Consider the following 13851-nt stretch of genomic DNA (forward strand, 5'->3'; position numbering starts at 1 on the left):
AAAGTGCATGCCAAAATTTCATAAAAGCACGAGGGCTAACGAGAGTTCTGTACTTAATTTGTCACCATTAACAAAATTCAGTATTTTGGGGGTGGGCTGCTGCTTACAAGTGGCTTATGCCAAAATGCATAAATGTCCTCAAAAATGGATCATACAAAGAATTACTATGCAACGCGGAAAATATCAATCTCATTACCACCCACAACGTTCTTCCAAAACTTGTTTACGATGATTATTTAATTAAATACAATGGATGCATGCCACTAACATTGGCAATTTATTAACACTTATTTCTGCTAGAAGGTGAAGATATTTGAAGTTTTATGCAACTTCCAAATTATAAAAACATCTCTCCCCAAATACTCATATGTACCCATTCCTGATATCTTCAGTCACGAGTGTTTGCTGAAATACAAAGGAAATATGTAGTCTAGTAGCAGTTTACGTGCATTTTGGAGGTACTTGCTGCCTCCAACATCAGAGCACCCAAATGATGGAGGAAGCAAGGACCTCTGTAATGTTAGAGAACTTCTACCCGACTACAAAGTGTTACAACTCAGAAAACAGCCATGGGAAGAAGGGAGTAGGACGATTCCTGAAATACTATTTATACTGCACACAATGGACAATATCCAACATAATCGTAGTGCAATGTATCAAACACCATCACAAACCTTTAGAGAATCATACACCTGTTCATACGGTCACCATTTTACATTTATTATACAATAATCTATTACCATATTATGAATGGGACACAACATTCCTCATTCCTCACCTTTTCATGAATTTCTGATGTGGACTGTGCGTCACAGAAGGCAACGGTGGCCACATCCTTTAAAATGGGCATTTCTATGGAGCAATCTCGTCCATCGAGTAATGCCACCAATGGTCTTGTCTGCATGGGGCCATTAGCGATGGGACCACGCAGGTTATCGATGCGAGGACGTTTTGACAACATCTTCCGTTTGTCCATTGGTGCGGTGATTAAAAAATGTTCTGACAGTTTTCAACAGAGGGAGAAAAATCTCTCTCACTGACACTACAACTTTCCTAGCTAAGCCGTTGTGACAGATTGTATGACAAATTAGCGCGAAGGAAAAACCTAGAGCACTTCTGCTGATTTGTCTTTCCAAGATAATCTTGTTCTTCAGATGAAGACAAGTTTAGGTCACACTTTCCAGGACACCTTCGGCTTCATCACGAAGTCCTGGCCGAGCCACCTGAAGAAGAAGGAAGAACAATGTTACAGTTTTTTAAAACATGACTTTAACTCTCATAATTCATTATGAAATTAGAAATCCCAATGTGTAATAGATCCATGGGTTACAAATTCAACAGAACATCTTCCAGTTTGAGTGATGTTAATATGACCAAACCGAATATGACATAATTACTTTGCCAGACTTACGCAGCATATCTATATAGAAAAATACAACGGCACATAGTATGTATTTGCTTCTCAGACCTACGGCAATAACTTATGTAGCACTGCAACTAAAAAAAAATATTTAATAATCCTACCATGACTTTTCAGAGAAACATTTGTTTAATTAAAAGCAAAGCACTGATATGGTATGCTTACGTCTCGCTTGCCTCTTTACAAATTCAAAATTTCATAGCATAACAGCGATTAATAAATATGAATCCTTTCCTGGGTCAGCAACTACACTGCATTAATAGTAAGTCTGTTGAAAACCAAATGTGCTGTGGATTCATGAATCTAATTCTGCCTGACGTGGACTTCATCAAGGTGATGGGAGTAAGAACCAACTTATTGGTAATGACCATGCAGAAAATCAGTAACCTGGTACATCAACCACAGCTGAAGCATGTGTAAGAAAACAATTTGTCACAGTTTATCTAAAAAACATTATGGATTTTGGAACACACATCACAAAAAGCGTTCATTAAAATGGCAAAACTGGCCTTATGCCAGGCTATCAAGCCACACAAGAGTCTGAATCTCGACACTGGTCATGTCGGGCTGCTTTACTCTACGGCAGCAGTTCTTATACAGTGGTACTGGTACCCCTTGGGGGTTTCAGAGATGATTTCCGGGGGTACCACAAGTTCTCGTTCACATATTTACATCATTTATTAAATGCAAACTTTGAGAAATCCTGTGTCACAAACCATTTTAAAATTAACTTAGATTATAGGTTCTCAGCCAAACTAAGACCATGTTGAAAGATGTGAAAGTTCATCCTGTTATAACTATTCCCAAGTTTCTTTAGCATGGGGGCCAAACTTTTCATTTCTTCAGAGGCACCAGGCACAAAAACACCTGCTCTAGGGTCAAACATGATACCTACAGAACTGGAGACCACGTGGGTAATGGATGTGGCAGTAAAGAGAACAAAACTGGAGACATGTACTCCACTGAAGCACATAAATTATTTAAATACATCATTTTGTATGTATATAGGCTACTTCATCGGCCATACTGTTCATCAATACAGATATATATCCGTTATTGCAAAGCACAAAGTCTTTTCTTTTCTACTTTTCTCGGTATTTTGTTAAATGCTCACCACACTGAAACATGTTTCAACCAATAGCAGTAGACTGTAATCTCCATGTCATCTCACGGATCAATTCATTCGTACCCTGGACCATTTTTAATCGACAGAATTTCATGTAAATTAGCTACGTTTGGCCAACAGTGCAAAGGCAAGCTCGTAGATGAAACAAGCGGTCAGACACGACTCTGCATCATAAACGTTATTCGTGGGGAGAACGAATACAACTACTTGCTGATCGCCTTTCCTCAATATTTTTTAACAACGAATCACTTGACCTCGGACAATAGTACTGCCATTTCCTTCGAACCGCCTACAAACGGGCTGAAAACTGAGGTTCATTCACAAAAACTCTGTGAAACTTTCTTCGCATGAAAACACGGCATACAATTGACTTTCTCCAAGTCGCCATTTTGCTACAAATACGACGAGAGCTAACAATTTGGCAACACTCAACAAAGCTTTCAGTTCTACCTCCATCTTAAACATTGCTCATTCCAAGCATAAACAATTCATAACAAAACTACGAAATGTGAAATCATAAAAATAACCCCCAGACGGTTATTTCAGTGAAATAATTCACATGTAGAACACTCCCACCTCATATCTCGCACAACTAAACCGCGTAATGGAAACAAGAATCATACTGCAATTGAAGAATCATAAGTATGTCAGCTCTGGAGTAAATGTGTCTGCAAGACAGTAGTACAGAACTTCCCGTTGGTTACCATGGTGACTCAAACGTTAGGTTTGTGCCTCGCTGGAAACAGACGTGGAGACTCCAACTTCGACCGAGTCCTGATGCCCTTCTCCTACCGCTCTCACTCAACAACTTTCTGCCGCCCCTCCAAATACACACACGTACTACCACAATAAAAACATACGATCTCCCTAGGAAAGTTGCCACAGAAGGACACTTCTAACTTCTTCGTCACTAGATGAAGGAGAGATTGTCTTAACTCCAGTGTACCCATTGGACACGTTGCTTGAGGCCCAGATTCGGGCTAGAAGTGGTAGCGAAGAGCCGGGACTCAAACCTAAGTCGTCCGGAGTGTAAGACAACTATACCAGCTCCCAACTCAAGTAAAGGTTCTTCCCAGAATTTTTTAAACGCGTAGCGAAAGTTGTCTCAACACAAGCACTTCGAATACAGCATTTCATCACCAAAACGGAATCTTTCGTGTTAAAATAAACATTAAAATTAATTTCGAGAAATAAGACAAAGGCGTGGACTAGCTATCAATTTCTCAAAATCTGCGACGGAGCGAAATCCTAAAAGTTCACGAAACGAAAAACAAATTTTCGGAAAAGTTCTCACAAATCACGTTCATTAATTATTTTTTCTAAAAATTTAACAAAAATAAAATTATACACTTCACTCACACTCGCGCGTGAGGGGTAATACTCTCGCTAAATCACGTGCAACGTTAAATAAATAAAGGCTATAAAACAGCAAAAGTACTTCGGTTGTAATATTTGAACTTGTAACCTCTTGACGATGGTGAAGAGTCAATTGAATAAAAATTTACTTGGATATTATCAATCGTCTAGTAAATATAAAACGTAAAACGACGTTTCGGAGATGGGACTCTATCTCCGTCTTCAGGTTCCTACACAGTTGGGCCCACTAGATAGAGCTAATCCCTATCTCCGGAAGACGGAGATAGAGTCCCATCTCCGAAACGTCGTTTTACGTTTTATATTTACTAGACGATGGATAATATCCAAGGAAATTTTTATTCAATTGTAACCTCTTACCATGGCACCGGCGATTCAGCAAATTTCATCTAGCACACAGAACGCCGGGCGTCGCTTCGTATTCGGGACGTCCCCGAAACCGTGGCAAATGCCATCATATCTTAAATTAGATCCCGACTGCTTCCTTCCAATTTATTATCCATTCCATCATTTACCTCTACAGAATCTGAGTTGCAAGCAGCGTCGTTAAACAACTCCCAAATAAATTTAGTGCATAATCCGTCGATGTCCAACATACATTTACAAATTAAAATTAGCTACGCCCATTGTCATTACAATAAAATCCAGTTTAGGATATGTTTTTGACAAAGATTGTAGTTGCTGCGAAGTCTTGGGGTGGGGTGGAGGGGGGCCGCTAGAGAGGAGGAAGTCCGAAACTACAAAGTTAAGTACAGTAAAGTTGGTAGCAGAAAAGAGAAGAGCAATGTGGATGAGGAATGGTGGCGGGGAGGGAGCAGAGGAGGGAAGTTGAAACTAAAAGTTTGTGTTACCAAAGTTTAAAGGAGGGTAAAAAAAAAAAACTGCTCTAACTCTAAAACTCTCAAAATGAAATGTTGCTTAGTACCACTTCGACGTCTAAACTACCCTCACCCCTATTCCATACAACTACAGATAAAACAAACTTTCTTTACCCTTGGGAAAATATTAAATAACACCGCACGGCCTCTTGTGTCAATCAGTAATAATACGCCCAAGCCTATAGAATTTCGCGGGAGCATTTGAAGACCTAAAAGAACTCGAATATGAAAGCACATAAATCGGACAAATGAGATACAAGCGTTAAATTACAGTAAAGTTCTTCTCACGTGGAGGCTTACTAACGCGTATTTCAAAGTCTCAAAGCTTCACGGAGTACAATAACGATACAAAAGGCATTCTTAACCTCAGCACTAGATGGAGGTAAGTGACCAGCTTCACGCTCTCGATGCTTTACCCCCCCGAGGGAAGACTTCCTTCGACAGGAAATTCGGCGTGTCCCAGATCCAGTCTCGACATGGTGACGACGACGACGTTCAGGTCGTAAGCAGTTCGGCACACTGATAGCAGGCCTGCCAATTATGTCTCCGGACACACTTTCAAGAGGTGGAACGAGCAAGCAAGACGGTGTACCAACAAAAAAGAGTGGAAACTTTTATTAACTCCGGAGTAGTACAAAGAATTCCGGACACTGCATTCATCATTGGTCGCAACGTTCCTTTTCACACAGCCACAAATTCTATGGTCAACACAGATCACCAACAGGAAAATCCATAGCGACACAAAACATGAGAGAATTAAAGTTTTCACAGTGATAGAATCTGTGGTCTTCTGGACTATGACAGTCGTGTAGATGTGTCTCGTAGGAAACTCTTTCATCTTCAGGGTATAAGATTTCTCTGAAACTATGGTAACCACCAACAAGACTACATGGCGTCACAACGCACAAGACCACAATTCAAATCAACTTAAATGAGGCCTTTATTTTATGGTTAAAACAAATTTACGGATCTTATGAAATATTTCAGCCATGTGTCACTTCTTCTCTGCAAAGAACTGTCTTTCATAAAAATTTTAAGTTCCGTTAGAGTTTCATGCAGTGCACAATACAAATTGCAGCTACTCGTATGGATCCAAATTAAATTCGCTCACGCTTTGGTCTCCAATTCCGTCCATAACTGTTAAGAGGATTGCGGAATGAAGCTTTCTTCAGTCGCTCTGACATATCTCAATCACTGAGGTGAACATCTAAAAATCCTATGACTGTTACTGTGATTTCCAGTCTCTTTCCATACACGTTAAAGTAACACAGTTTTTTAAACCTGAGCTGCATACACGAAGGCGTACTGAAAGTGGAAGTAAATCTCCTCGCAGATTTAACTTCAGAATTAGATCAAACAGTCGTCAGCTTCACATGACTAGAGCATATTATCCGGTGCAGATCCCCCCGGGGACCCATTTCGTAGGAGGTCCAATACCAAAGCTAACGCGAAGACCAAAAAAAAGCCCTCAACACCGGCCCCTGGCCAGTCACTTATTAAGAATCTCTTTCCGATACTCTTCGCAGTGGCCACGACTACAGCCGAACGTCTCCGTATTCACCCAATCCCACTGTGAGGCCGACAGTGCGGAAGGGACGAGGTCAAAACGCATTCGATTGTCGAGGTTAGATGATACGGTTTCGACGACTAAGTGCTTATTTCGCGGTTTTAATATTTCACATTTCATGAGTCACCTCTTTCTGAGCACCACATAACTTACTTTGCACCGGTACATACACAATTTACGCGTTTATACACATTTAACAGCAGTCAGAATCCCGTTCCCGCTCGACACACTTATGACGACACATCGCATCAACGTCCTTCAGTTCCTTTATATTTGTCATTCTGCGCTTTTTCAGAACAGCCATTTTCAGTTTTCTACTAATATTCTGTCACGCTTGGCAGTTACTTCTCCTCCCTAAAGCGCAGTTAATGTTAAAAGTTTCTACAACATTAAGTTCATAATAAAAATTGTCAGTGGAACCACGGTTCCGGAGAATTTGACGTAAATACGTCTATACGGAAAGGAAGTTTATATATTGGCTTTATTCTAAATATTTCCTTTATACATCCTTTACAATTGAGATAATTTTGATTAAGACATTGATTATTTAACTTGAATTAGTTACGCTTAAGATGGGTCTGTGGTAGATGAATGTAATGTAAAGTAATGTAATGTAAGGTAAAGTAATGTAATGTAATGTAAGGTATTGTAATGTAACGTAAAGTAAGGTAAGGTAATGTAATGTAACGTAACGTAATGTAATGAAAGGTAAGGTAACGTAATGTAAGGTATTGTAATGTAATGTAATGTAACGTAAGGTAAGGTAATGCAATGTAACGTAATGTAAGGTAATGTAATGAAACGTAAGGTAAGGTAAGATAATGTAATGTAACATAAGGTAATGTAATGTAACGTTTCCTACGTAACAACAATGCCGAGTAAACACGACGTTTTCTAGGTAACCAGGTTACACTGTTTCGTTCCCCTTTTTCGCCGAATGACCCTTCCTTATAGACGTATTTACGTCAAAATAAAAACACAGAATTATGGCGAATAGTAACATAATTCAGCAATCGTACATACTACTACACACACTGTTCCAGTGCGCTATTACTACACGAGAAGTTGGGAAGCGCTGAGATAAACCGAAGATAAGTTGTCGAAAGTCAGAAACAAGTACCTACACGGGCGCAAAAAAGAGGTGCCTCGACGCTTCATTATAAGACAACAGCCTCGTGGTATTGGAGTATTTCTTTAAAGGCTGGTCACAACCTTACTAAGAAAAACCCGTCATTCTACTATACTTTGAGCAACATGAATCCAGTCCACACCTTCATTCTCCATGTCTCTATTTTCCACTTTAACACAAACCTTCCATCTATATCTAGTATGTGAAGTGGTCCAGCACACAATTCACACTCGTCACGGTTGCGTAAAGAGTACTGGATACGTCACTCAATACAGCAAAATCAGCTTGCAAAGTAATCACGACGCACCTGAACATCTCCTACTTTCAGACATGTTTTCCTTTAAAGCAGGTACTCATATCTAGAATAAAACATCGCAGATTACAATCCAAATCATAAATCAGATATTATTTTCCCTTCCTTCGTGCACTTATAAACTTATTAAAGTAGTTTACACGTAGAATATCGACGGGGGGGGGGGGGGGGGGGGGGGCTTAATTCTTACCAACTGTGAAAGAAATGTTTCTCATCAGAACAAGAACACAGGAAACGCAATACGAAACAAAATGATCTCAACATAAAATAACAATGAATCCTTTTTCCCTGTCCGTTTCCTCGTTAAAAGTCCACCACGTGTACGAGACTTACATTAACCTGGGGGGTTGACCTCACACTCACTGGACCTGTGCAGTTTGCTATTATACTAAAAGCCTTCTATTAGCACAGATATTAAAGTAGTGACCCAGGCCTGTGGAGATTCGGGAACTACGTAGGGCCTACCAACACGGGCCAAATGGCTTCAACTAATCGCAATGACCGAACAATTTTTACCAAAACACATACAACAACAGGACTGGAAATGTGTAATCCGTACCGGAATACGCAAGTGCTCTTTGAAATTCTGAATTCTCAATAAAAGATTACGTCACTTCCAAACTGAACACATCATGAGATGTTAATGTCTACTTTAAGTAACACAAATCAATACCGCTACGTCACAAGGTACGTTCGGTCTGTGTGTGTGGCGTGCTGCACTCGAACGCATGGGTCGCAGGACAAAAACCTCAAGTCTTTGCAGCCATCACGCCGTCATTTCAACAGAACAACAAAGATTTGCCTTTCCAAAGTCTGGTATCTTCCGTAAATCTCCTATGTATGGCTCTACTGCGAGTGTCGCCCGTTGGTATCACCGATTCCAGGAAATTGTGAAATACGATTTCAGTGTAGTCCTCGACGACATAATGTCCATGCCACATTTCATCCAAATCCGTCCAGCAGATAAGCTGGATCACGCGGACACACACGACCAGCCCTATAAGCGTTTATTTCGTGCACATCGTGCAAGGAACGCGTCGAACGCGATATCCTGGACCCAAGCTCCCCGGAGTCCCGTACTTCCTTAAACCGCGTCTGAAGTGGGATTCACTAAACTTTCTCACATTAAGTTTCTAAAGTATATTAAGACTGTTCCTCTGCCTTAGTATCACGACCTACAGGAGGAAAAGCTCCACACATTCTAAATCTACACACTAGAAAATGAATGGAAATCTCCAGTTGACCCAACTCCGGGGAATTACACCTGATGCCCACTGGATACGAGGTCAAGGTTGTGTGGGCATCAGAGCCGAGCTTAACACAGTGACGTCGAACAGCAAACATTTGGTAAAAATTACAGTTACTTTTTTTTTGAATTTAAATAACTTTTCTGTGCACTATGGATGAGAAAGTACAAAATTGTTAGGGCCACAAAATTATCACTACTAATATCTAACTGTAGCCACGGTGATCTAGCGGTTAGAACGCTGGCCTTGTAATCCTGGGGTCTCGGGTTCGATTCCCGGCGGTGCCCGAATTTATAACTTGTGTTGGGCAAGGCCGTGGTCTAGGCAACACGGAGTTTTCCTCCGGGGGCTTCCCCGGTTTCTCCGTGGCATCCCAACAATTACTCCATTCACACACAGAAGAAGGCAATGGCAAACCACTTCTGGATCATCTGCCAAGAACAGGTCCCAGTCCGAGAAAAGGATGGAAGGATCCTGTTCATATGGACCTGTCGTCAGACAGAACACTAAATAAATAATAATAATAATATCTAACTGAACACATCGTAGCGAATTCTTTCACCGACCACATTTTGTCCACCCCTGATACATGCAAACTCCGGAATAGCTGCAGCTTAAAAGACAGCTACCTCACACCTCCCCCTCTCGCTCTCTCTGAAAGGCAGGACAACTGCCCCTCCCCCCCCCCGTCTAATGTAAGGCACAAACAGAACACTGCGTGCAAGTTTTTGTTTATTCTTCACTGAAAGTGCAAAATCGTGATTGTGACATTCTGTTACTGCACGTCACTAAGTCCTTACGAAAGCAAATTTGCATTTTTATTCCGTAACGAAATATAGTCCGACAGTTTCCAGACCGGCGGCCACAATCAACTTGCTTTCGACTCGCGGGCCGCAAGCTTATAAAGACTGCACATTTACTTAAACCCCGTGGCAACAAATATCAAAATGATAATGACCTATTATCACAAACAAATTAAAATACTACACACCTTTCCTTAAGAAAGTCAGTCACTACTTTCGAATGAGAAATCGTTCAATATCAACCTTTTCGTATTCGCACGGATCCCTCCAGTGTTCAGTAAGACACTTCTTAAGTGGACTTTTCTCTTATTAAACTGAACAAATGCTCACAAGGGGAAAAAAAACACTGACACCAGTTTTCGTCATATAGAATGGCATACTTTTTTTAAATAAAATCATTCGGGCCGCATGCAGCCCACGGGTTGAGAACTCTCAACATGACCTGTTATGAAGCGAAAACACAAAAATTGGTTTTCACCGGGGGGGGGGGGGGGGCACATCAGCGCTGTTTTCTTCGTGCAGCTACTAGCGTCCTTTCAAAGAAATGCGAAACTGAACGCAACGCAACACCTGATTAATAAGCACAGGCATGTTCACTTTCAAAACTATTTCCTTCCGAACTTAAAATAGGGTACTACTCTCATCGCTGCCACCACGCGTACTCAAGGCTGCTTCTTCCAGCTGCGTGTTATGGTGTGTCAAATGGAAGTATTACGAGGACACGTTCGTAGCGTACTTTACCCCTCGAAGCCGAAGGTCGTCTAAATACCATTTAAGAAATCACACCTGGACGCCCCGAATTTAATTTTCGACCAGCAAACCAGCTACCACGAGACGTCTCTTGGTTTTCCTCATTCCTTCACGCAAATACCGGAATATTACCTTAAAATACACTCCGGCCTCTGCCTTCCGCATAACCCTATTTATTTTATTTAGTGTTCTGTCTGACGACAGGTCCATACGAACAGGATCCTTCCATCCTTTTCTCGGACTGGGACCTGTTCATATACGTTCTTGGCAGATGATCCAGAAGTGGTTTGCCATTGCCTTCTTCTGTATGTGAATGGAGTAATTGTTGGGATGCCACGGAGGAAAACTCCGTGTTGCCTAGACCACGGCCTTGCCCAACACAAGTTATAAATTCGGGCACCGCCGGGAATCGAACCCGAGACCCAAGGATTACAAGGCCAGCGTTCTAACCGCTAGACCACCGTGGCTACCCTATCCTCATATTAATTCGATTATATAACTTATACAGCTGAAAAACTGTTCTTAACCCACAAACTATGACACAATCCACACATGGGAATGATTATGCACTTCCAACATCGAACCACGACTAGGCAGGAGGCAGCATCAGAACGACCACCTCATCAATACGTAACGACGTTCAGAACAAGTCCGTTACACTCCAGACGGGCTACAACTGTCAAGCAGATTGCTGGCAACTTGTGAACCAAGTTTCGGTGCATACAGTCAGGGTACAAACTTTCGTCTTTCATTACGGTGTTTAAACCCAAGCAGTCTGACAAAACCCCACTACTATAACCCAACTTTTTATTGCCGATATAAACTTACTTCGCTGCCACCACAGCGTCTCCAAGTTTAACAGCCACTGCTTAAAGTTTGATGGAAAGCCAATTGGATGCTACTCTGGCACCCAACTTTGTTTAAAGTTAAGTAATATTACAGAAAGACAATGGAGCACGTTCCTCCGCTGGCAATGCCTACATACAAAGTCGGCAGGCCCAACTAAAGGCACAAAACAACAGAGCAACAAACATTCCAGCTTACCACTAAACGAAATAATAAATGCATCATCAAGGGCGCCGTGTCTGTTCACGTTACATCTCCGAAATGGACTTCCCTAACACTTGACACTGATGGTCTATCTCAGTGGTATTCAACCATTTTTGTTCGCGTACCCCCAGATATAATTTCTCTTCAACTTTGTACCCCCAAAGCTGTCGGTGTATAATTCAAGTTACACATAATCTACATCTAAAATAAATTAAATAAATTACATTACTGATTATTCAGTGTTTATCGTAAAATAATATATATTTTTTAAATTTCACGTACTTCCCTAAGATGTCTTCGCGTACCCCCAGATATAATTTCTCTTCAACTTTGTACCCCCCAAAGTTGTTGGAGTATAATTCAAGTTATACATAGTATATAATCTACATCTAAAATAAATTAAATAAATTACATTACTGATTATTCAGTGTTTATCGTAAAATAATATATATTTTTTAAATTTCACGTACTTCCCTAAGATGTCTTCGCGTACCCCCAGATATAATTTCTCTTCAACTTTGTACCCCCCAAAGTTGTTGGAGTATAATTCAAGTTATACATAGTATATAATCTACATCTAAAATAAATTAAATAAATTACATTACTGATTATTCAGTGTTTATCGTAAAATAATATTTTTTTTTAAATTTCGCGTACCCCCTAAGATGTCTTCACGTACCCCCGGGGGTTCGCGTACCCCAGGATGAATACCACTGGTCTATCTAACTATATGTTGTAAAGCAGAAATTTAAGTTCCGTCCGTATTAAATTCAAACCCTACTTTATACCAGGTTCAAATCTAACCGTTATAAGTCGAATACTTGTGATGCGGCTATCAAAAAAGTAGAGGTGTCCCACTTAACGCGAAACCCGTCATGATAGCAGCCAGCGAACTAACGAGAAACGGATTTATTCACAACAGAAAACGGCCCTCGCATCCTAGTAGATGGGTTCCGAGTTACATGAGACTCGCCGTACAAGGGCAAATAACAGTAAACATACACACCTCAACAACTCGATACCTCAATAACTTCCTCCGAGTTTCAAACTGCTGATTTACATCTCTTTTCCCTCCAAATAACAAACTTCGAAGTCAATGAGTTGAGAAAAATCGCACAGAATGCATGTGCTCGGGTCGGAGACTACCAGGTTCTAATCTCGTCCGGTGCACCAGTTATCGTCCCTGGTGTGTTTGGTGATTTTTCTCATCCCTTCTCAACATAATCTTGCTTGCTTTACTAATATTTACATTCCCTTTCTTATCTCACATACCAAATCTTTATGTGGTTCTACGCTTGTGGTCTAGTACAGTGTTATTCAACATCTTAGGGGGTACGTAAAATTTAAAAAAAATATATATTATTTTACGATAAACACTGAATAATCAGGGCCAGATTTAATACATTATTTTGGATGTAATTTATTTAATTTATTTTAGATGTAGATTATATACTATGTATAACTTGAATTATACACCAACAACTTTGGGGGTACAAAGTTGAAGAGAAATTATATCTGGGGGTACGCGAACAAAAAAGGTTGAATACCACTGGTCTAGAACTCTGCTTCCCAAACTTTTTCCTTCATTACCCAAAACCTTCTTATCAGAAAATCCTTTTTACCCGATGTAGGTAAAACACCAACTGCACAGAAAACATATGACAAGTAAAAATTTGAATATTCATTATATTATTTTAAATAATCTAAAAATAATATAATGAAGATTATCTTTTCCAATTGTGTACGGCACGATTTATAAACACAGCCAGCGAGACACATACCTCGCACGGCCATAGCTAGCAACACACTGCACCTTAAGTTTAGACTACACCAGTGGTATTCAACCTTTTTTGTTCGCGTACCCCCAGATATAATTTCTCTTCAACTTTCTACCCCCAAAGTTGTTGGTGTATAATTCAAGTTATACGTAGTATATAATCTACATCTAAAATAAATTAAATAAATTACATTACTGATTATTCAATGTTTATCATAAAAAAAAATTTAAAATTTCGCGTACCCCCGGACTAGACAACTAGACTCACTAACTTTAGTTTAGTTTAGTTTTTTCAATTCTCCACGTGTATGCGAGCGCAGCAAAAATGATAGAATTTAATAACAAGCGTATGGCGTATTTATTAAATATCAAATAAATACTTGTTAGACTGTTTTAAAGTATCGGTGCACAATGACT

The 13851-nt window shown here is 40.2% G+C and overlaps 1 protein-coding gene across 1 annotated transcript in view; it reads right to left on the reverse strand.

Annotated features, from left to right (window-relative positions):
• Positions 1 to 13851, reverse strand: part of CtBP (C-terminal binding protein) — a 71418-nt gene that overhangs the window by 18479 nt on the left and 39088 nt on the right. The window contains exon 2 of the mRNA XM_022068833.2: positions 779 to 1223. Coding sequence (XP_021924525.1) covers positions 779 to 976 — 198 coding nt within the window. The 5' untranslated portion in view covers positions 977 to 1223. The remainder of the gene's footprint in view (positions 1 to 778; positions 1224 to 13851) is intronic.

This window comes from Zootermopsis nevadensis, unplaced genomic scaffold, assembly GCF_977971745.1.
Source record: "Zootermopsis nevadensis isolate Lab colony 2312 unplaced genomic scaffold, Znev_1.0 Znev_ptg000017l, whole genome shotgun sequence".
In the NCBI taxonomy this organism is placed as follows: domain Eukaryota; kingdom Metazoa; phylum Arthropoda; class Insecta; order Blattodea; family Termopsidae; genus Zootermopsis; species Zootermopsis nevadensis.